The sequence below is a fragment of the Pseudorca crassidens genome, chromosome 3 (genome assembly GCF_039906515.1).
Source record: "Pseudorca crassidens isolate mPseCra1 chromosome 3, mPseCra1.hap1, whole genome shotgun sequence".
Taxonomy (NCBI): Eukaryota; Metazoa; Chordata; class Mammalia; order Artiodactyla; family Delphinidae; genus Pseudorca; species Pseudorca crassidens.
The window spans coordinates 171,044,335-171,068,266 of record NC_090298.1 but is presented as its reverse complement, the minus strand read 5'-3'; the positions used below and the strand labels follow the sequence as shown (position 1 = coordinate 171,068,266).

The 23,932-nt window shown below is 56.1% G+C and overlaps 1 protein-coding gene across 13 annotated transcripts in view; it reads left to right on the top strand.

The window, feature by feature from the left end:
- The window catches only part of DOT1L (DOT1 like histone lysine methyltransferase), a 57,260-nt gene that overhangs the window by 6,998 nt on the left and 26,330 nt on the right, over positions 1–23,932 (top strand). For 7 of the 13 annotated variants that reach the window (XR_010942565.1, XM_067734396.1, XM_067734395.1 and 4 more), the window contains exons 2-7: positions 5,760–5,803; positions 14,622–14,696; positions 17,507–17,570; positions 18,155–18,383; positions 20,022–20,116; positions 20,515–20,577. Coding sequence is in view for 12 of the 13 variants with exons in the window: in XM_067734396.1 (XP_067590497.1) it covers positions 5,760–5,803; positions 14,622–14,696; positions 17,507–17,570; positions 18,155–18,383; positions 20,022–20,116; positions 20,515–20,577 (570 nt within the window). In the remaining variant the exon portion in view is untranslated. Of the gene's footprint in view, positions 1–5,558; positions 5,636–5,759; positions 5,804–14,621; positions 14,697–17,506; positions 17,571–18,154; positions 18,384–20,020; positions 20,117–20,514; positions 20,578–20,937; positions 21,129–23,932 lie in introns of those variants that run through there. The other 6 variants (XM_067734402.1, XM_067734401.1, XM_067734393.1 and 3 more) reach the window with 5 other exon arrangements.

Sequence of the window (23,932 nt, the reverse complement as noted above, 5' to 3'; positions counted from 1 at the left end):
TCCTCCAGCTGGACTTTGGCCTCATGGGGTCCCGGCAGCCCCTTCCTGTTTTCCCATGTTGACTGTTCTTGCAGTGCCAGTCTCGCGGGCAGGGTTTTGAGACGCGGCTCAGTCCCGAGACCAGCCTGGTTTGTCGCCTGGCCCTGCGGGGAGAGGACCGGGTGGGCGGTGGGAGGAGAGCCTCCTTCCTGGCTCTCTCCTTTGCATCGCTTTACCGGGCGGTTCCCATCCTTGGCCTGGCTTGTCCTCAGGTACGGTCCTGGGGCCAGGCAGCACCCCCTTGCTGGGGGCCTGCGGACATCCAGGGCTGACTGTGGACGAGACCCGTGTGATGCTACACAGCCAATCTCTCTGCCACCCCTGCCCCTGTGTGAAATGCACTCATTTTCAATTGAAAACCTGTTTGCTTCTTGAATACTCAGGCCCACCGCAGGCGCTGGCCCTCTGCCTCCCCCTTCACGCCCTGCTCCCTCTCCTTGGCAAGTGGGTGCTCCCCAGCGGGGCTGCAGGCTGAGAGGTGAGGCTGAGCTCCTTCACTGGGCCTCGGGGCCCTCTGCTCACCCACCTGGCTTTCCTCCCAGACTGAGAGCCTTCTGTGGATTTTCCACTCCTCCAGCCAGACCTCTGCTCTCAAAGCCCTGCCACTGAGAGAGGCAGACAGACAGCCGGCAGAACTCCCGCCGTGTTCCATCTCCCGTGCCTTTGACTCCTCCCGCTGTGCTTCTCCACTTTGGGAAGCAGTGCGTGCATCACATCCTGGCCGCTCTGTCCCACTTGCCTTGGCCTCCACCCCAGGTCTCCAGAGGTGTGCAGAGCCTCGGGGAAGAAGGCAGCGACTCCCAGCCCGCAGGCAGTGCCCCCTGCAGCCTGCTGGGGAGTGGGGACCGCGGGCAGAGTCCCAGGGTGCTCCCCCTCGGCACCTCCTGGGCACTTCTGCCCCCAGCAGACGGTGATACAGAGTGTGGTCCCTGCTTGCTTCAGGCCGGTGGTTCTCTGAGCAGGGCCCCTGGGCCAGCAGCTTCCCCACCAGCTGGAACTGGTTAGGAATGCGGGTTCCTGGGGCCCAGACCTGCTGACTCTGAAACTTTGCGGGTGGGCCCCAGAGCTCCACTCTGACCAGGGATTCTGATGCTCGTCCCGGTGTGATGCCCCTGCCTCAGAGGCCCCCTGGGTCCCGGCGTCTTCCTGCTGTAAGTGGGAAGAGGAGGACGGAGTCCACGTCTTGTCTCCTCCCTAGTCTCTGCCCCCTGCCTCTCGCCGGGTCCTCGAGGGACGATGTTTCCAGATGTCGTGCCCCTGTCACCGTGAACCAGCCTGTGTGCTCAGGGGTGGGCTGTGCCCTGGCAGCGAGCACCCAGGAGGCCTCCTGTCCAGGCTCCTCACGCCGGGTGCAGGGCCTGCGGGGACGAGCAGGGGCAGAACCAGACCTGCGGGCGTCCGGGTGGAGTTCCTGTTCCCACACCTGTCTTCACGGTCAAGGAGGAGGCAGGGGCCTGCCGAGTGGGACAGCCAGACTCCCCAGCCCCGTGGGCGGCCCCCGCCCTCCCCTGAGCTGGGCAGGGGAGGGGAGCGGACGGGACGGGCTTGGTGGCGGCTCAGGCCTGATGACAGCCCCCGGCTTGCGCACAGCGTGCTTTTTCAGGCGGGAACGGCTGTGCTTATTGCGGCTGCTTTCCCAGGACCCCACAGTGAGGCCGCGGCTCTGTGCTGAGCAGCATTTCGCTAAGCCTCTGCGCGGCTTCCTGCGGAGGCTCTGAGGCTGTCAGTGAGAAGAGCCTGGGTTAGTCACTGACTCAGCAGGCAGCCAGCAGCGGGCCGGGGCTGTGGCTGGGACAGGGAGGCCGGGCGTCCCGTGCAGCAAGACCAGGGCTGGCCTCAAACTCCGGAGTTCCAGGGTTCCCCTGGGGAAGGAGGTGTGGGCGCTCCTAAGCGCGGGCTTCCTCAGGGCTGTTCTCAGTTGGACCTTTCTGGGTCGGCTTCTGGCGTCAATCTGTTCTGAAGGCCTGTGAAGCAGAAGAAGAGGCCACAGCCGAGAAGCTGTGAGAGCTTCTGAATCATCGATGGTGATCAGGGCATCTTAAATCATACGACTCAGGACGGTCGCTGGAAGCTGGCCAGTCCCTAAAGCAGCATCCTCAGATAGTAGGAGGCACATCATAAACTGTTTCCTTCCTTTTGTTCTGGTTTGAAAGTTGAAAGCTTGGGAAAGCTTGAGTTCATCTCATCACAGATGAGACCACGTTCCAGGCCCCCGTCTTCCCAGGTCTGCGTGATTCGGTCTGAGACGTGGTGGCTCAGCCAGGGCTACGGCCCGCGTGCCGTGAGGGCCCCTGCCGCCCCTGCAGGAGGAGCGTCTCTGGGGCGCGTCCAGCCTCCTGGGGGGCGCCGAGGGAGGGAGCGCAGTCCGAGCCGGCACGGGGCTGCCACGCAGCGCACGCTCAGGCACACGCGCATGCTCACGGGGTCCTTTCAGAGCGCACACCCTGTTTTGTAACTCCACAGTGGTGACTGGAATCAGACTCTCCTGGCTGCTGCCACGTCCTCCTGTGGCTCTAAGACTTGTTCTTACGGGCCGTGCTCGCAGGGTAGTGTATCGGCCTAAACGCAGACGTGAATTTAGCAGCTTGAGACGACGCACACTGATGACCTCCCGTGGTTTCTGAGGGCAGGGATTCAGAGCAGGCGGGCCAGGGGATTCCGGCCGAGGGTCCCTCAGGAGGCTGCAGTAGGGGCTTTAGCCGGGGCTGCCCCATCTGAAGGCCGGACCGGGCGGGATGCCTGGCTTCCAGGAGGCCCCTCCCGTGGCTCCTCTGCACGTGGGCCCCGCAGGGCTGCTGAGGCTCCTCAGTGCACGGGGGCCGGCTCCCCTCAGGAGGAGTGTGACGTGGGAGAGCGTTGGTGGAAAGTTCTAGACCCTCCTCCTCATCCTGTGACTACCTCAGCGCCTTGTACACTGTGCTGTGTGCGTTTGTCTCTGAGCAGACCCTGCAGGACAGCGTGGCGTCTTCTCTGCTTTCAGTGGGTCCAGGAGCCCAGGGAGTTCAGGGCTGCCAGGACTGCCTTTGTGGACTCACTGAATGTTGGGGACCAGGAACAGAGTCTGTCGGCCGTGTGAGTGTCTGAGATGCTCAGTGTCTTCCTACTGAGGCGGAGGCGCTTCTAACGATACCGTGCATTTCCTCCTGTAGTTTGGTCGTGGTTTTTTGTTTGTTTGTTTTTGCCACACCGTGCAGCATGTGGGATCTTAGTTCTGTGCCCAGGGATTGAACCTGGGCCCTCGGCAGTGAGAGCACAGGGTCGTAACCACTGGACCGCCAGGGAAGTCCCTGTTGTTCTTGTTGTTGATAGCTGTTTTGAGGTGTAATTCCCACAGTCTTCACCTCATCCACCTAAAGCATGCTGTTCCCTGCTTTGTAGTGTATTCATTGAGTGCAGTCGTCACTACTACCAATTTTAGAACATTCCATCACCCCGAGAGGAAACCCCGTCCCCATTAGTATCCCTCCCACCCCCCTCTACAGCCCCTGACAACCAGGAACCCACTCTCTGTCTCTGTGGATCTGCCTGTTCTGGACATTTCCCATCAATGGAATCACACCCTGTGTGTCCTCCTCTGTCTGGCTTCTCTCACTGAGCATCGTGTTCTCAGGGTCTGTCCACGTTGTAGCGAGGGTCAGTGCTTCACACTTTTTCATGGATGGATAATATTTCAGTGTGTGGAGGGACACATTTGTTTATTTGTTCATCTGTTGATGGACATTTGGGTGGTTTCCACCTTTTGGCGGTTGTGAATCACGCCTCTGTGAACATTAATGTTCAGGGGTTTTTTTGTGTGTGGTTTTTTTTTTTTGGTCGTGTTGGGTCTTCGTTGCTATGCATGGGCTTTCTCTAGTTGTGGTGAGTGGGGGCTACTCTTTCTTGCAGTGTGCGGGCTTCTCATTGCAGTGGCTTCTCTTGTTGCGGGGCACAGGCTCTAGGCACGCAGGCTTCAGTAGTTGCAGCATGCAGGCTCAGTAGTTGTGGTGCACGGGCTTCGTTGCTCCGCGGCATGTAGGATCTTACCAGACTAGGGCTCGAACCTGTGTCCCCTGCATTGGCAGCTGGATTCTTAACCACTGTGCCACCAGCCACCAGGGAAACCCAATATTCAGCGTTTTGTGTGGACAAATATTCTCATTTCTCTTGGGCAGACACCAGGAGAGGAATTGCTGGGTCATTTGCTAACTGTTTAACCTTTGAGGAGCTGCCAGACTGTTTTCCAAACCCAGCTGTCCTCACTGTTTCCTGCCGTTTGCCAGGAGGCCTTGGGGCCGATCAGTGGTTCTTCCCAAGGGTTTCTGGGTCAGCAGTGGTGCTGATGCTGCGGGTCGGTTCCCCCGTCTCGGGAACCACTGGTCTGCAGGGCTGTCCTGTGCTGGACCGCACGTGCTCCATCTCCCGCCCCCTGCCTTGTCTAAGTAATATGAGTTCAATGGATATTTACTGCTCCGTCCTTGGTAAGTTGGAGGATGTTATTAAGAACGATAGAAGATTGGTTTTTTTCCTTTGCCTTAAAAAATAAGACTCTGGGCAAAAGGTCACATATCGTAATTCTATTTACAAAGGTCCAGAACTGGCAAATCCACAGAAACAGAGAGTGGGTTAGTGTTATCAGGGGCTGGGGAGGGGATTGGGGTACGTCTGCTAATGGGGTGATGGGATGTTCTGGAACTAGATAGAGGTGATGGTTGCACAGCTCTGAATGTATTAAAACCCACTGAACTGTATACTTGAAGTGGAGGCCCATTCTGTGTGAATTATATCTCAGTAGGGCTGCTGTTGCAAACATGAGGCTTAGGACACAAAGGGTGTTTCCGGAGTTGTTTGACCTGTTAGGAACACTGCGCCGTGGGGGGCCCTGTCCTGGGACCTTACGGGCATCCGTGCCCTGACCTGCAGGGACTCTGCCCGCGTTGCCATCCTCCTCTGTGAATCGTGGAAATGGTGGCCTGGGCTGAGAGGGGCAGTCGCTGTCCCGGGGCAGGGCTGGCAGCTCTGGGCCTGACCATCTCACCTCCGGCTTCAGCCCATGCTCTTCGCAGCCCCTCCTCTCGCTGTGCATCCTTTCGAGACCCCTCCTCACCACGATAGAAACCTTCACTGGCGGGGCAGAGGTGCAGTCTAGAGTTACAGACCGTCCACACGATGCGTCGTCCTCACTTGGTTTCTGCGTGGTCTTGGGTTAGCTGGCCGCCAAGACCCCGGCGAAAGGCCAGAGCGACCCCCGATGTGCTCCTCGGGAAAAGCGGCGAGGCCAGCCCGCCGGGCGCAGTGGGGCCAGGAGAGCGCCGCTGTGGCCGGGAGGGAGGACCGCTGCTTGCCCGCTCCCGGTGGTTGCACGACTGGTGTTTCCCCATTTTACAGATGGAAACCGAGGCCTGCAGCGGTTCAGGGATTCAGAGCCAGGCCTGTGGCTTCCAGGCTGCAGGAGCGCCCGGGGGAAGTCCTGGGGAAGGAGGGTCGGGGGCTTAGACTCCGTCCCGGTCCCTTCCCCGCAGCCCACTGGGCGGCAGGGCGCTGCAGGAACAGGCGCTCCCGAAGCCAGCGTGTCCCACGTGACAGGACATGGCCCCAGCGCTGTGGGTAGGGCTCTCTGGTAGGTCCCGCGGGTCGGGAAATGAGGCGGGGAGTCCTGGGGGCTGCAGCACCCGCCTCCTCTGGTCGCCACCATCACCGGAGGGTGGAGGGACGGCTCTAAACCCTGTCCCATTGTCTTTCAGGACAAACACCACGATGCTGCTCATGAAATCATCGAGACCATCCGGTGAGTGTGGCACCTGCTGGGGCTGGGCCTCAGGGGCGGGACCTCGGGGTGGGCCAGTCCTGAGTTCCCAGCAGCCCCCCAGCTGTGCGCTCCCCCATTCCTCCATGCTGATCTGTGTCAGCATCGTCAGCATCGAGGCGGCTTGGGAAGCGGGGCTGTGGGGTCAGGGGTCAAGTCCTCTGAGTGTGACCCAGGACAGGTCTTGGTGCTTCGTGAGCTGGCTTCCTGTGGAAGAGGCTGGAAATCCTGAGTGGCCAGCTTCCCGAGGGACCCCCCCCTCCCCTCTCGCCTCATCACCTTGCTTTACTCTTCTCCCGTGGGGTTTGGTGTGACCTTTGGGTTTGGGCTGCTCTTCCCTCTGTGAGCCTGCCCCGTGCTGTGCAGAGGAGGCCGGGTGCCCAGGAGGCTGACCCGGACGAGATCTGGGAGGGGGGCCGCCGGCTGTGTTTCTAGTGGGCTGTCTCCTCACGTGGGACCTGAGGGTCTGCGACGGCCTCCAGAGTGCCCTCAGGGGCCCACGCGCGGAATCCTGCGACCGCTCTTGGCTTTAGATGTTCCACGTGTGTGACCGTGGCCCTGGCATCTCGCTGCATTGTTCCTTAAAATCCTTAGCTGTGTAGCCACTGCCTGGGCCACACGCCATTATATCCACTTGAACCTGGGGCGGACGGGCTGGCAGTGGCCCAAGGAGGAGTCAGGATTGGGGTCTGGGCTGTGACATGAGGCCCCGTCCTGCCCCTGGTGGCTGAGTGACCTCAGAGTCCCTGAGATTGTTTTCTCTGCTCTCGGGTCTGAGCAGGGCCTCCTGCAGGATTGTCTGGAAGACTGAGTGAAATCATGGGTGTGAGTCTTGCAGGGTGGGCCTGTCCAGGGGTGGTGCTGAGAATTTGGGATCTACTTTTTTTGTTGTTAATGGTGTAATATATCATAAAAATAATGGTTTATTTTTAAAGAAGACTGCTGGTTAGGAAGTGGGGCTGTGTGATTAGGCAGGGGGCACTGAGTCGGCCGGCCTGGGTTCTCACCCGCTCCCCGGAGCCGGAGCCGAGTGAGCTCCGGGGGTGGGTCAGCCTCCCTACCTGCTTCCTTTCTGCAGGGAGGGGGTGTCCCTGCAGTGCGGGGCGTCAGGACTGGGTTTGCAGCTGTCCAGCCGGGCCTGGTCCTCGTCTCACAGGCGACTTCACCTCCTTCCCTCGTGTCCCCGAAGGCGGGTTCTGTTCACTGGCAAAGACAGTGGTTACCTATTTTGTTTTTCCTCTTATTTTACTTTTTATCCTGGAGGATTTACGACATGCCTAGAGGTAGGCAGTGGGTGTTATGAGCCACCCAGCCCAGCACTCGCCGACTCTCAGCTGCTTTTGTTTCACCTGTGCTTCCATTCACTTTCTTCTTTTCCATGTTAGGGTTTATTATGACACAGTCGAGGTGTGGTTGAAGTGCAGGAGACTGCACGTGTGGAAAGTGTACAGTGGCCGACGTGGATGCGTGGGTGTCCCCATGTACCAGTGTACAGAGTCACCCCTGTGTTTCCTTGTGCCCTCTCTCGGCCACCTCTCCCTCCCTTCTGTCCCAGGCAGCCCAACCTGCTTTCTGCCGCTGTGGATTACTTTGCATTTTCTAGAATTTTACATTTTTTAAAAATGTAACAATAGTTTTTCCTTTTTATTCGTGAGGAGTGCATCATTGCAGGATGGACCACAGTTCTCTCATTCGTTTACCAGATGACAGACATGTTTGGGTGGATCTCGATTTTCGGCAATTGTAAATGAAGCTGTTGTAAACATCCCGCGGAGGTTTTTGTGTGGACACATCTCCCTTCCTTCTGCGTAAATACCCGGGAGTGGGATTGCTGGGTTGTGCTTGAAGACAGGCTGCCAAGGTGCTTTCCAAAGGGGCCGCCCCACCTGGCGCTGCAGGCAGCGGTGCAGGACCGCTCCCGTGGCTCCCGTTGTTGGCAGGTGATGTTCACTGGGTTGTTCTTGCTGGTCCTGTTTGAGTCGTGGGGTGGTATCATTGCGGTTTTAATGAGAGTTTTCCTAATAATTGATGATGTTCATCATCTTTTGCCTCGTTTTAAAAACTGGTTGTTTTTTAATTATTGAATTTTGAGCATTCTTTATCATTGTGATTTATCCTTATCAGGTATGTTTTCTTCTGGTCTGTGGCTTGTCTCTTCATGCTCGTGACATTGTCTTTTAAAGAGCAGATATCTTAAATTTTGATAGAAGTCCAGTTTATCACCTTTTTTTTTTTCTTTATAGTTTGTGGGTTTTTTGCATGCTAAGACGTGTTTGCCTAACTCAAGGTCACAAAGGTTTTCTCCTGTGTTTTCTGGAAGTTTTATAGTTTGGGTTTTACATTTACATCTTTTCATCCATTTTGAATAAATTTTTACATGTGGTGCAAAGTATGGGCTCAAGTTTATTGTTTTGCATGCCAGACGTCCAGTAGTTCCAGCAGCATTTGTTGATGAAACTGTCCTTTCTCTGTGGAATTTCCTTGTCACCCTTATGAAAGATCAGTTGACAGTGTACCAGGTGGTTTATTTCTAGACTCTGTTCTGTGCCGCTGATTCATGGCTCTCTCCTTTGGGCAGTACAAAACCTTGGTTACCACAGCTTTATGGTAAGCTTTGGAATCAGACAGAGTCAGTCCTCCATCTTTGTTCTTCTTTTGAAATATTGCTTTGTTTATTCCATCTCCTTTGCATTTCCATGTAAATATTAGAATCAGCTTGTTGATTTTTGCACAGTTTAGTTAGGAATTGAATCTGTAGGTCATCTTGGAGAGATTTACCATCACTGTTGAGTCTTCCAATCCATGAACATGGTATACCTTTGCACTTACTTAAGCCTTTCAACACTTCTCTTGGCAGCTCTGGCATTGCAGTGTTGAGGTCTTGGACAACCTTTTGTTAGGTTTATTCCTAGCTCACTCATGCTTTTGGCACTACCATAAGTGGGATTGTGTGTTAAATTTTATGTTCTATTTGCCTTCTGGTAGTGGGTAAAAATACTGTTGATTTTTGTGTATTAACCATGACCTTGTGCTTAATTCATCAATCCTAGTGGTAGTTTTATAGATTTCCTGGGACTTGCTGTGGAAATAATTGTATCACCTGTAAGTGGGGACAGCGTTACTTCTTCCTTTACAGGCTTCATGATTTCATTTCTTTTTCTGGAGCTTATTGAATTGCCTGGGACCTTCAAGACTGTTTTGCAATGAAGTGGTGAAATCTGGTATTCTTGCCTTTTCCCTGATCCTGGTGGGAAAGGTTTAGTCTTCCACCACTGAGGTGATGTTAGCTGTAGGTTCTTCACAGATGCCCATTATGAGTTTGAGGAATTCTCTACTATTCCTGGTGTTATTTTCCCTAGGTGTGACAGTGGCATCCACTTATGTTTTAAAAAAAAAGAAGCCATAACTTTTACAGTTAAATACTGAAATATTTATGGATGAAAACGTCACGTGTGGTCTGCTTCCAAATAGTATGGAATGGGTGCAGGAAAAGCATTTGACAAAACAGTGTTCCTGATAAGAGCTCTGAGTACAGCAAGAGGCACATGGCATCTACATGTCTTGCCACGATGACATTAACTTGGATCATGTGGTTGAGGTGGTATCTTCCAGATTTCTCCGATGTAAAGTTACTGTTTTCCCCTTTTTAATTAATAAAAATCGTGGGGGAAATATTGGGTTGGCCAAAAGGTTCATTCGGGTTTCTGAACAAACCTTTTGGCCAGCCCAATACTGGGAGGCTGTGCAGATATCCTGTTTCTTCTTGGACTTTTGCTTCTGATTTTAGCATCCAGAGGTTGGTCTCACCTGCAAGGACTAGTTACTGGGGCATTTGAAAGATACTTTTTTTTTCTTTTTTGGCCGTGCTGCGTGGCATGCGGGATCATAGTCTGAACCCATGCCCACTGCAGGGGAAGCGCAGAGTCTTAACCACTGGACCACCAGGGTAGTCCCAAAAGGTGCTTTTCTGTTTCCGTCATTCTCCCTCCATTTATTAATTGGAACTCTTCTGTGAGGAAGGGCTGTTCCTCCGCAGGCATTGACTTCATTCTGTGGGTCATACCCTGCTGCTGCATTACTTGTTTTGCTCCTCAGACTGTTCCTGTGCTGGCCTGGGGGGCTCTTTGGGTTTGTGCCCAGTCCCTTTGACTTGGCCTTGCCCACTCTGAGCACATCCTCACTTTCTGGAGCCGCCAGATGCTCCAGAGTCATCTTGAATTTGCTGTGTCCCAGCCCAAGAGTCGGCCACTGCTCCAGAGAGCTCTGGTTTTTCCCCTGGAGAAGAGTTAGTGCTGTTTTTTGTTTTTGTTTTTTAATTTTTATTTTTGGCTGTGCTAGGTCTTCGTTGCTGCGCGCAGGCTTTCTCTAGTTGCGGCGAGTGAGGGCCACTCTTCGTTGCGGTGCACGGACTTCTCGTTGCAGTGGCTTCTCTTGTTGTGGAGCACGGGCTCTAGGTGTGTGGGCTTCAGTAGTTGTGGCTCACGGGCTTAGTTGCTCCGCGGCATGTGGGATCTTCCTGGCCCAGGGCTTGAACCTGTGTCCCATACATTGGCAGGCGGATTCTTAAGCGCTGCGCCACCAGGGAAGCGCTGTGCTGGTTTTTGAGAATGGGTTGCTTGTCTTCTTACTGAGCTATAGAAATTCTTAACATGTTCTGACTGAGTGCCTAGTGAGGTAGTGTATTGTGCATAGTGTGGCTGATTGCAGCTTGAACGGCATCTTGAGGAGTGGAAGTTTTTAACTTACCGATTTATTCTTTGATGGTGGGTCATCTGGGTCATATCCAGGAAATCTTTGCCTGCAGAGTCATGCAGTTATTCTCCTGTTTTCTTCAGGAAGCTTTGTGGTTTTAGCTTTTACATCCAGGTTTAAGATCGATTGTGAATTAATCTTTGTTTATGTCTGATGAGGGTTTGTGTTTATGGGGGTCAAGATTTTTTTTTTCCATTCACTATTCAATCCTTCTAGTCTCATTTGTTGAAAAGATGTTCCTTTCCCCATCAAATTGCCTTGGTGCTTTTGTCAAAAATCAGCTGTTAAAATTTAGTCTGTCTGTGGATTCCATGTCCTGTACCACTGATCTGTTTGTTCACCTCTCTGCCAATACCACACTCTTGGTTACTGTAGCTTTAAGTTAAGTCTCAAATTAAGGCAGTGTGAATCTTGCAACAGTGCTGTTAGTTTTGAAGACTATTTTGGCTGTTCTGGATTCTCTGCCTTTTTTATCTCAATTTGAGAATCACCTTGTCTGTTACTCAGAAGAAAGCCTACTGGACTTTTTTATAGGAATTATTTTGCAGTTCAGTTTGAGGAGGAGATTTAACAATATTTAGTCTTGTATTCCATGAGCATTGTTTGTTTGTTTCTATATTTACTATTATGTTGCCTTTAATTTTTCTCAGTGATGTTTTGTTGTTTTCAATGTAGAGGTCTTGCAAATTTTTCATTAAGATAATCCCTAAGGATTTACATTTCAATGTTGTTTTTTTGTTTTTGTTTGTTTTTTACATTTATTTATTTATTTTTGGCTTTGTTGGGTCTACATTGCTGCATGCAGGCTATCGCTAGTTGTGGCGAGCAGGGGCTTACTCTTCACTGCGGCGCGGGGGCTTCTCATTTGCGGTGGCTTTTCGTTGCGGAGCACGGGCTCTAGGTGCACGGGCTTCAGTAGTTGTGGCTCGCAGGCTCAGTAGTTGCGGAATGCAGGCTGTAGGGCGCGTGAGCTTCAGTAGTTGTGGTGCACAGGCTTAGTTGCTCCGTAGCATGTGGGATCTTCAGTAGTTGCGGCGCACGGGCTTAGTTGCTCCGCGGCATGTGGGATCTTCCCGGACCAGGGCTCGAACCTGTGTCCCCTGCATTGGCAGGCGGATTCTTAACCACTGGGCCACCAGGGAAGTCCACGTTTTAATGTTATTTTTAGTAACATATAAAATTGTTCCCTTGGGCTTCTCTGGTGGCACAGTGGTTAAGAATCCGCCTGCCAATGCAGGGGACACAGGTTCGAGCCCTGGTCCGGGAAGATCCCACATGCCGCGGAGCAACTAAGCCCGTGCGCCGCAACTACCGAGGCTGCGCTCTAGAGCCCGCGAGCCACAACTGCGGAGCCTGCCTTCCACAACTACTGAAGCCCACGCGCCTAGAGCCCATGCTCCACAACAAGAAAAGCCACCGCAATGAGAAGCCCGTGCACCGCAACAAAGAGTAGCCCCCGCTCGCTGCAACTAGGAGAAAGCCTGCGTGCAGCAACAAAGACCCAACACAGCCAAAAATAAATAAATAAATTTATTTTAAAAAAAGAAAAATTGTTCCTTTTTAAAATTCTTTCTTGCTGGCATTTATAAATATAGTTGACCTTTGTCCTGTGACCTTGCTGAATTCACATGAGTTCTGGTAGGTCCTGTGTAAATTCCTTAGGATGGTCTGTGTATTGAGTCATGTGTATGTGAGTAGGGACAGTTTTGCGTCTTCCTTCCTGGCCTTTATTCTGTGCATTCCTTTTTCCTGCCTGTGGTGCTGTCCAGGACCTGTGGTAGAAGGCTGAAGGTCCCTGCCCATCCCATCCTTGGGGAGCGCAGGATCGCACCGCCAGCTTGGTGCTGGCTGCGGGGGCCCTTGCCTTCTGTGCTAGGGGCCTCCCAAGGGAAAGCAGGTGTGCTGGACAAGAGCTCGCCAGCGGTGAAGGCGCTCACCCTGAAGGCCCAGGTGGAGAGGCTCTGATGACCATGGGGGCAGTGACTCCAGGGGCCCTTGGGTCTGAGGGAGCCGGGGGCTGGGGGGGATGACACACAGAAGCCAGCACTGCTCAGCTGCTGTGGTGACTGTGAGCTTGGGCGGGTCTCGCAGGGAGGGGAGCCAGACCCCTGAGGTGGGAGCACCGGCCACCAGTGGCTAGGGCCGGTGCGTGTGTTTGGAGGGGCCTGGGGTCTGTACGATGGAGAAAAGTACCTGCTGCTGGGTGAGGCAGTCTCGCTGGATGACACAGGGACCCGGGCGGGCACAAGAGAGCCAGCTCTCCTTCCTCTCCAGATCTGTGGTCTCCTTGTGCCCCTCCTGGCAGAGCCCCAGGCACCAGCGGGCTTGTTGCTGAGAGATAGTAGCTCCACCACGACCCCATGCCCTTCATCAGGCGGAGGGTGGCTCTTTCCATTTCTGTTTTCCTGGAAGTTTTTATGTGAATAGGAATTGAATTTCGTCGTGTGCGTTTTCTGCATCTGTTGAGGCGATCGTATGACTTTTTTTCTCTTTTACTCTCTTAATGAGGTAAATTACAGTGACTAGTTTGTTTTTGTCTTTGTTTTTGTTTTTGTTTTGGCCGTGCCACACGACACGTGAGATCTTAGTTTCTCAACCTGGATCGAACCCATGCCCCCTGCAGTGTAAGCGCGGAGTCTTAACCACTGGACTGCCCGGGAAGTCCCTACAGTGACTAGTTTTAGAATGTTAAACAACTTTTCATTCCTGGGAGAAACTCTACTTGAATAAGATGTATTGCTGACTTCAGTTTACTAATATTTCTAAAGGATTTTTGTGTCTGTGTTTGTGAGGGGTACGGGTCTGTAGATTTCCTTCCTCGTGATGACTTTATCTTTACAAGGCTTTGTCTTTCTCTGGTTTTGCTGTCAGGGTAACGTTGGCCTCATAAAGCTGAAAAGGATTAGTGTTACTTCTCCAGTGATTCATAGAATTCACCAGCGAAGCTACCTGGGCTTGGAGTTCCTTTGTGGGAGGTATTTGATTAGGAAGTCACGTTCTCTAATACGTATAGGGCTATTCAGATGTTCTGTTTCTTCTTCTGTCAGTTTTGGTAATTTGTGTCTTTCAGGGAATTTGTTCATTTCTCCCAAGTTGTTGAGTTTATTGACATGCCATTTTTCATAATATCCCTTAATTTCCTTTTATTCTCTGTAAGTTCTGTAGTGATGACTCTTCTTTCACAACTTTTCTCAAGATTGTATCGGGATCCAATCAGGGTTACACCTTGGGATTGGTGGATATATTTTTGTCTTTCAGTCCGCAGGTTCCCCCTCCATCTCTTTTTTTCCCTTGCACTGTTTTTTTGTTTTTTGGGATCTTAGTTCGCCAACCAGGCATTGAACCCAGGCCCTTGGAAGTGAAAGCTCTGAGTGCTAACCACTGCCCTGGCCCACCAGGGAATTCCCTCAGTGTGTTTGTTGAAGAAGCCCCGTTGTTTGTCTTGGAATTAGTTAATTCTTCAAATAATAGTTCCCTTTCATTTCTGGTCGATACGTTGCTTTTCAGACTCCCTGATTTGAGCTGATTGGATTTCCCAGACCCTGTAACACATTAAGTCCATTTAGCTCCCAATGGACAACATTGTTGGAACTTGAAGCAACGTAATACTTGTGTAATTCATAAGGACAGCATCATTGTAATGATGGCATTGTAAAGTTCACAGCCTTTGTGTTTTTTTGTTTTTTTTTTTGTTTTTGCGGTACGCGGGCCTCTCACTGCTGTGGCCTCTCCCGTTGCAGAGCACAGGCTCCGGACGGGCAGGCCCAGCGGCCATGGCTCACGGGCCCAGCCGCTCCGCGGCATGTGGGATCTTCCCAGACAGGGTCACGAACCCGTGTGCCCTGCATCGGCAGGCGGACTCTCAACCACTGCGCCACCAGAGAAGCCCCACAGCCTTTGTTTTGAAGTAACACCTCCCTTCACTCTTTCACATTTTGAGTTGGGTAACGAGGATGTTTTGTTTTTGTATTTGTAGAGTAAACAGTGTTTAAGAACAGTGTTGAGAGTAAAAAATAGAGCACTAATACTAGTTTTCTTTGTGTTTCAGGTGGGTCTGTGAAGAAATCCCAGATCTCAAGCTCGCTATGGAGAATTATGTTTTAATCGACTACGACACCAAAAGGTAAGCCAGGTTCTGCCTGGACTGCGTCTCCACTTGGGACGGGCTCAGCGTGTGTGGACACAGCCTATAATTAGATCTTCCTCGATGCTGCAGGCTGATGGGAAAGTTCCTTTTAGAGTTTCCTTTCAGAGCCAGCATTGAGTTATTTTGGTAGGAAATGTTTATCCAATATTGGCGGAGGCTGTCAGAGTGAGGACATAATTGGACACTGCACGTTGCAGCAACTGGGATTGGTGTGTGTGTGAAACTACCCCAAGTTAGGAGTCACTCTTCACGGCAGGCAGCTGCCAGCGCCGGCGGCCTGGCCTGGGGAGCCTTGGTCCCTGCCCAGCTCTGGTCAAGGTCTCACTTGGCTTTGGCCACGTCTAGCAGTTTCCTACAGCCACATCCTGGGTCTCCAAGGAGAGTCCTCTGGGTGGGGAAGGGCGAGGCCGTGTCTGGAATGCCTGCCTGGAATTTTTTTTGTTTTTCTTTGAGAAACGCTCCTGCCTGTCTCTGTCCTTGGCAGGCTCGAGGTGGCACGCAGGCTCGGGCTTAAGTAGCTGCTTATGGCAGAGAACGCGGCCCCGAGGCGCCCTCGAGCCCCGCACAGGCCCTGCTGCCAGGCCTGCTCACGTGGGCTCACTTCTGTGTTTGGAGGACTTGTGGTCCTGGCCGGCCTTCCCAGCCTCAGTCAGCCCCTGGTCCCACCCCCTTGCCTCCCCCTCCTCCCCGTTCAGTCATCAGCACTTGCTGTTGTGACAAGAGGCCACCCGTGCTGGCCCCTGGTCCAGAGCAGCCAGACCCCCCCAGCATCGGCACAGGTGGCCGCACGGCCTTGGGCGGCCAGCGCATCCATGGGTCCTGACCCCTGATGAGGACGCCTCCTGCCCCTGGGGTGAGGGTGCCTGTGGCCGCTGACCTTGAATGATGGTCTCGAGGTCCGTGCAACTCACATCTCGTGATGGTTGAGTGCCGTGGGCCTGGCCTAGAGCAGCTGGGGTGCTTAAAGGCGCTTTTGGTGCAAGGTGCTTGCAGGTGGGGGTTTGGTGTTCTTCCCTCCGTGTTCAGCCAGTTGAGGAAAGACTGGAAGGACGTGGGGCTGGGAGAGGGCAGGGGGCCATCTGACGGTGCCCACCCCAGGGACCCGTGTGACCTCAGGGTCTGTGACAGCAGGGCCGGCGCAGAGAGCCGAGCTCCTCTGTCTGGTGGATCCCGGCAGGGATCAGGGTGCCCAGGTTCCCCTGAGCTTCCGTGTTGCTCATCCTCCCAGAAAAGGTCTCTTCCAGGGTGTAGCCAGAGGCTTTGAAGGAGGTGTAGAAGTCAGAACACAAGGAAGTGAGGTTGTGAACTAGTGCATTGTTTTCTCCCTGAGGCCCGCGTAGGAAGACAGGAGCTGGAGATGGACTGGCCATCGCGTCCACCCTTCCATTTCGAAGAGTGGGTGCCTGGGGCCAGGGACGGGCGTGTCACTCACAGACACTGCACTCGGGTGGCTGCTGGGCCGTGCTCCCTGAGACCCCGCGGCCCAGTGCTGGGCTGGACCCCTCGCGCCTGTGCACGTGGTTAGCTCCCCTGGAATGTGGGTTTCCTGCCTTGTTGCGGCGTGTCAGCCTGCTCCCAGCGTGTTGGAACCGCGTATCCCTCGCTGTGTGTCTGTGTGTGAGTTTCACAGGCTTCAGTCGCGCCTGCTCTTTCCTGCTCGAGATCTCTGGCTTTTCAGCTGCAGCTGCCATTCTAGGAAACCGAACTTGCCGTATGGTTACAGGTCCCAGTTGAATTCTTTTCCTTCTGTTAGGAAGGAAGGAAGGCGCACTTCAATTCCCAGAGCCCTTCCAGGGCCGGGGTCGTGGGCCGGGGGGTCTCGAAGATGCAGGTGGGGAGGGGCTGCGGGGGGTGCTCCCTGCACCCCCGTATGCGTCCTTGGGTTCCCCGGGGTCCTGGCATCTCACTGGGGAGCAGCCGTCTTGCTGCCCTGCCTGTAGGGGGCGTTGGACGAGCCCTCGAGTGACAGCCCCTCCCCTGTGCAGCGCAGGCACCAGGCACAGCCCCTCACTGCAGGCGTCGGGCAGGTCATCCTCCGCGGGGCCATCCCAGGCAGCCCCCGCCCCATCTCTCAATGCCAGTGGTGACAACCACAAATGGCCCCACATACCGCTCCGGGGGTACCCCTGGGTTAGGGGGTTCCATTGAAAATTCATTCCCTTGGTGTTTGGGAGAACCTAGTCTTGTTAAAAACTCCCGACAACTCCCTCGTTAAGTATCTAACACAGGCTGCTTATATCTGTGAAAGTGTCAGAAACTTAAACAGGTGTAGTAAACAGAAGTGCTGTCAGCGTGAGGGGGGAGGTGCTGACCCTACTCTCTGCAGAGCCGGGGTGTCGGCCGTCGTCCCCTTCCACCCGACCAGCAGAGTGGGAGCCCCTTCTGCCTGAGCGTGGCCCTCAGCACCCCGGCTGTCCCCCCACCCACTCAAGTTAGGCCAAGGGGTAAACATGGAGGCCCCCCCACCCCCGGCTAGGACAGGGAAGGGGCGGCCCAGCCGTGGGGCGGTGGGACTTCATTGCATCCACGGGTTGGGGGTGAGGCGGCCTTGGTCCCGCCCGCCTCTCTCTGCTGTGGTAGCCCTTTCCCTACCCAAGGCCTGCAGGGCACCGCTGCCCGAGGCTTTGACCCGTGAGCCGACCCCTCCGCCCTGGTCTCGAGGCCCCATGATGCCGCGCTGGTCTCGAGGCCCCATGATGCCCCTGGGACCTCTGCCCCCTCCCACGAGGCCCGGTGGCTTGTTCCGAGCTCGGCAGTGGCCAGCGGCTATCACCTGCCTCTTTCAGCTTCGAAAGCATGCAGAGGCTCTGTGACAAGTACAACCGGGCCATCGACAGCATCCACCAGCTGGTATGTGGCCTTCACCCGCCCCTCGGGCCCGCCTCCTCCTCCAGGTCCACGCTGTGCTTCAGGACCCTGTTGCCTGTCGAGTCTCCTGGGTGCTTCAACCCGGCCCCTGAGGCCCTGGGAGTGCAGAGCCTGCAGCACCCCAGGGCGTTGGACCCTGTAGTGGGTAGGAGGTGGGGAACCGCAGCCGCTGTGACGCAGACGGTCGGGACTGAGCGGCCTCATTACTTCCAAAGGGGTCCCGGGCCCTGGTGCGCCCCCCGGGGGCCATGGCAGGCGGGCGGGTGACAGGGAGCCTCCCTGGGGCTTCTCCGTCCTTCACCCACCCCTCGGGCACTCTGGGCGCTGGGACAGACCAGCTAGGAGAGGGGAGCTATGCTGGGGAGCTCACACTGCTTGGGTCCAGGGGTGCACACGTGTGCACACGTATCCCTGCACGGGTACATGCATGCATGCAGGTTCATACTACACACATCCACACACAGGCTCACACACACGCTCCCGCACACATGCGTCACCATTGGGGGCAGCGGCACGGCCGGCGGGGCGGGGCCCAGGTGGACCAACTGGCGCCCCCTGTGCCGCAGTGGAAGGGCACCACGCAGCCCATGAAGCTGAACACGCGGCCGTCCACGGGGCTCCTGCGCCACATCCTGCAGCAGGTCTACAACCACTCGGTGACCGACCCCGAGAAACTCAACAACTATGAGCCCTTCTCCCCGGAGGTGTACGGGGAGACTTCCTTCGACCTGGTCGCCCAGATGATCGACGAGATCAAGATGACCGAAGACGACCTGTTTGTGGACCTGGGTAGCGGTGAGTGTGGGCCACGCCCATGTGCCCGCCGGGAGGGGTCCGGGGCAAGTGCTAGGCAGTGGGGGGGGCCCTGACCCTGCAGTCCTGAGTCAGCACACCCCTCTCCCCACCCGGCAGGCCGCAAACCAAGCCCGCCTTTCCGGTGCCCAGAAAGCTGCCCCTTCACTCCTGCTAAGCCAGCCTGAGAAGGTCCATGGGCTCCGCCCAGCCGCCAGCGCTGAGCTGCGGCTCTGCTTCTCACCCCCCCCACCCCCCCCACCCCCGGCCTGCTCCTGCTGAGAGGAGAGCCCTGCTCCCTGTGCCCCCAGGCCTCGTGGCCGCACTCCCTCCTGCTCCCTCCCGGGCCTGGGGCTGCTCCTGGCTCTTGGCCCACAGGTGGCCCCAGGGACCACCGAGGCAGACCAGCCCCCACCTTGCTGGCGGTCCCTCCCCTCTTCCCGCACTCACCAGCCCAAGCGGCCCCTCTGCTTGCTCACGGGGTGTCCTTCTGCACAGAGTCAAGACTCCTGGGGGTAGGGCCTGGCAGGCATACACGTGGCACATCGTGCTGCCTGAGTAAGCATTGGGCTGACTGGTTCCTGGTGGGACCCATGAGGTCACGGGCTGATGGGGGGCTGTCCGGCATGTTGTTGGGCGGCTCCATCAGGAACCCCCAGCACAGCCTGCTGGGGCATTTCTGCCATCCCACGTGACCTGCTCACAGACCCGAAAGTCCCGTCTCAGCCGGGCAGGGGCCCTGCAGATGGGGACGAAGATGGCTTCTTACGTGGTGTCATCATCGGTTTAAGTCCTTTTTAAGTGTATGATTCATATTTTGATAAGAATGCACGTACTTCAAAGGTCATTTCTCTAAAAGCCTGTAAAACTCCCCTAGTGTCAAAAGGCTTATGATTTCTGAGAAGCGCCAGCCTCCTCAGGCCGAGCTCTCCACGCCTTCCCCCTGTCCCCTGGGAGGGACCGCTCGTCCTCTCCCCTGTTTACCCCGTGTTTCTGAATAGAGGTTTGTTTTCATCATTGGAGTACATTCTATTCAAAATGGGAAGTCAAGGGGCTCCTGACACTTTATTTAAAGTGCAACTGATCTAAGTTCAGGGAGAGACCATTTAAAAAGCTTCCTTTTGTCGTGAAGGCTAAATGCTGCAGACTCTGCCTGCGTCCTGCTGGTGTGTGTGTGCGGTGCGGGGCTCCCCCGCCCCCTCTCTGAGCCCGCTTCGGACTCGGCTGAGGATGCGAACTGGCCGTGTAGTGGAACAGTGGTGTGTCCAGGGCGGGCGGGAGCCTTCCCGAGGGGTTCCTGAGTTCCACATAGCTGGGTCTGTGTCTGGACAGTTAATGCCATGTGGGGCCGTGGACCAAGGACGGATTCTGGTTGAGGGGCTGTGGAGTGTTGTCCTTGGATGATGAAGTGAAACCCAGATGGCTGTCCCCTGGTGGCGGCTCAGCCCACGGCCTGGGGCATCTGAACACATTCTGTGACCTCGGAGAGCGCTCGGGCACCTTCGCTGAGAGCCCGTGGCCTCTGCCTGGTGACCTTGTGGCCATCGCCCCAGTGGCTGGGGTGTGGCCTCTGTCACAGTGCACATCTGACACCTGCTGCTGTCTCTCTCTCTCTCTCTCTCTCTCTCTCTCTCTCTGAAGGAGTGGGCCAGGTTGTGCTGCAGGTCGCTGCGGCTACCAACTGCAAACATCACTATGGTGTCGAGAAAGCTGACATCCCGGCCAAGTACGCGGAGGTGAGCGCTTCTGGGCTCCGGGCATGGTTGCATCTGTTGCTTTTCTTTCTAACCTTGGTTTGTGGTGGCCTGTGGGGCAAGGGAGTGGCCTGTACCGGGGGTCAAGGGGAGGGGAGTTCCCCCAGCACCGTGGGGTCAGCTGGCATCACCCTTGTGCCGGCGTCTGCCTGGGGGGCGGCAGGGTCTGGGGAGAGCACACGTCTGAGCGGTGTCATCCCCACAGGAACGTGTTTAGAGTTGTGGTTCGCACGCCCGCTGACTCGGGTTCCCTGTGGTTGGGAGCCTTTGCCAGGAACCCTGGAGCGGGAGGGCGAGGGGAGGAAGGGGGATTGGGGAGCCGTGGGTGCCATCCCGGCTGCCTGGTTCCTGATGGGCTGTCTGGTTTGGCTCCCTTGCAGACCATGGACCGAGAGTTCAGGAAGTGGATGAAATGGTATGGAAAAAAGCATGCAGAATACACAGTGAGTGCCACCGCTCCATGCCCCGTGGCTGCTGGTGCAGTGCCTGCCCTGAGCCTCTGCCCCCGGGGGCGGGGGCAGCTACCCCACCCGGAGCCCCCTCCCCACCGCTTTCCACCCTCTGCCGGACACTCTCATCCTCCCTCCTGGGGGCCCTTGCAGGCGCTCAGAGAACAGAGGTGGCCCACGTGGTGTTTCTCTTCCTCAGCCCCCCAGGCACTGTCAAGGCCTCAGAGCACCGGCTCTTTCAGAGGCAGCGCCCCTCCCGGGTTGGCACGTGGGGGCGGCAGGGGGCGGGCGAGGCGGCCTCTGCCCCGTCCGCGGGCCGGCTGAGGGCATCTTTCTCCTGCTTGCCCCCCGCAGCAGCGTGGGGCCCAGCGGATGAGTCCCCCGGCTGTCCCGGTGCCGCCTGCCCCTCTGCCCCTCACTCAGCATCGCTCAGCCCGGCCTTTCGACGCCGAGGTTCCTCGGGTCTCGCTCCTGGATCCTGGACGCTCTGGCCTCTCTCTCTGCTCCTCCTACCCAGGGTGTCCGCGTCCGCATCCTCGGCTCGAGTGCGTTTCTGTGCTCAAGGCTTCATCAGTCTTTCTGCCAGGTTTCGGTTGCCTGTGGACGCACGGCCGCCATGCAGCCACCATCCCCTGTGCCGCTGCTGGGGCATCGCAGGGGGCGGGGTCCGCAACCGGATCTTCACCACACCCACCACTTCCCATCTCACGCCCCCCAGGTCACTTAGACCCCAGCTGGCTGCGACGTGGTCCTGACGCCCCCTCCCGGAGTTCCTTGCCGTGCTCGCTGCTCTCCCTGCGCCGTCCTGCGGGCAGGGTTGTGGGGCCAGAGTCGGCATCCCTGTCGCCTCAGGGACCCAGAGTGGGTCACGTAATTGTAGGTGGGAGGCGGATGGGGGCGCAGGAAAGGGGGCTCCAGGCTCTTAGAACAGCCTAGCCATTTCTCCTTTCATGGGTCGTGCCCTCGGTGTCGTGTTTAAAAAAGCCAAGCCTCAGCTCACCTAGATTTACCCTCATGGTATGGTATAGGAGTTCTGTGGCTTGCGTTTTGCCTGTAGGTTTGTGGTTTCTTTCTGGTTACTTCTTGCGGAGGGCGTGAGGTCTGCGTCTACATTCATTTCTCCGTGTGCAGACATCCAGCTACCCCGCCCTGTCTGCTGCAGGGCTGCCTCTCTCTGTTGAGCCGTCTTTGTTGATTCGTCCGAGGCCAGCGGCCGCTCCGCTCCGTCCCACGCTCTCCCCGTGTGCTCTCTCAGTGGCACTGCAGTGTCTTGACAGCTGCGTCTTCGTGAGAGTCAGTCCTGAACCGCGTGGCATCGGGCCTCCAGCCTCGTTCTCCTCCTTCAGTGATGTGCTGGCCACTCTGGGGGGTTTGGACTTGACTTCTGTCTGCGCTGTGCTGACATACATCCATGCCCTCATCCTGCAACCTTCCTGTAGTTACTGCGTTAGTTCCAGGGTTGTCGTCGTTTTCGTTGACTCTCTTGGATTTTCTACATAGACGATACCATCACCTTTGAACAAAGGCACTTTTATGTCTTCTTTCCCAGTCGGTACTCTTTCCTTTTCTTGTCTTATTGCATTAGCCGGGGCTTTTACTGTGGTGTTGAGGAGCAGGGATGAGAGGGCACATCCTTTTCTTGCCCCTGACCTCAGCAGGAAAGCCTCGAGCTTCTCACCATGGGTGTGATGTTAGCTTTGGGATTTTTCTGTGGACGTTCTTTCTAAAGTTGACGCGGTTCACCTCTGTTCTTATTTTAGTTCCGGAAATCTTTATTGTGAATGGGTACTGGGTTTTGTTAAAGCTGCTTTTGCATTGTGTGATTTTCCTCTTTGGCCTGTTGAGGGGACAGAGTACAAAGGCTGATGTACTTCCATGCCCGGGGCAAGTCCCGCCTGGCCCTGGGGTATAGCTCCTATTTTGTTGAGGGTATTTGCAGCCAAGAGGGATGCTGGTCTGTAGTTTTCCTTTCTCGTGATGCCTGGCTTTGGTATCAGGGTGGTGTGGCCTCGTGGTGTGAGCTCGGCTGTGCCCTCTCTGCCTCTGCTCTGCTGTTCTTGGACCAGGACTTGCACATCTACAGGCTGGGCCCAGCTCCCCTCCCCTTCTTCCTGGTGGGATTTCTTGCACGATTCTCTCCCCTCAGTGAAAAGCGAGGGGTGTATCCTCTGGCCTCCTGTGTCCCTCCTGCATCTGAAGTCCTCTGGTGTTCGTTGCTCAGGCTGACGGCAGTCAGTCCAGTTGGTTTCTGTTTCCAGGAAACTTCTTCCTGCCCAGTCCCTAGATCCACTGGCATGCTGCTAAGAGTTCCTGGATGGTTTACCATTTTCCTAAGACCTTATGACCTCCTAAAACATAGGTTTTTAAATTTAACAAGTGCCTCCTGCTTCTGGTGAGAGGGCCAAGCAGTTCAATCCCCTAGCGTAGAAGTCTGCATCGACACAGGCCCCAGGGGTGCCCCGATGGATCCGCGAGCAGCCCTCGCTGCTTTATACGGAGTGTGGTTCTAGCTGTTAGTACAATCCCCGCGACTGGAGGGAGAGGCGGGGGTGAGGCTGGTGGGCTGCCCGCCCCGGCGGTTCACCTCTCCTCCCTTCCTCCCCTCGTCACCTTTGGGCGGCAGCGCCTGGCCTGGTGGGTGTTTGGGGGTCAGTGGCACGTCAGCTGGCTCATTGGCGGGGCTCCGTGTGTGTAAACCTTCTCGCTCTTTGGCCTCGTGAGGTCCAGGGCGCTTGTCAGTTGCCCTTGCTCTGTGGCCTCGCGAGGTGGCTGTGAGCAGAACTCGGCTCAGAGGACTCTTGGTCGTGGCCTTGGCGGCCGTGTCCGGAGCGGCAGCCAGCTGTGCCTCTGGCGTCCACGTGGCCCTGCTCCAGGAGGGTGTGGCGACAGCCCCTGCCCAACGCCTGGATTTGGCAGGAGCTTGCCGGCTGGGTCTGGAAAGGTGCCCTCACTGCGGCTCTCTGTGGCTGGGAGCAGGTGCCCTGGTTGGCGGGCAGGTTCCTGCCCCTGTCACTTAGTAACTGAGGGGAACAAAGCCAGCAGGAGCCTCCGAGCCCAGTGTGTTTCCTGGCGTCTGAGCCGCCTCTTCAGTCCCTGCCCGGCCCTGGAGCCCACAGCTCTCCTCCCGTCGGAGGCCCTGGGCCCTCCCTACGCCCGGCTTCTGCCTGTGTCTGTCACACCTCTGGGCGCCCCCTCTGCCTGGCGACAGCCGGGTGACCCCGTGCTGTCGGCCCCTGGCAGTGGGCCTGGCGCACAGGTTTCCCTTGCCTGGGGCGGTGGCGGCCTCACAGAAGTGCCATGTGGGGAGGTGCCCCCGGCCAGGTCCCCAGGCAGGCAGTGGCAGCCCCTG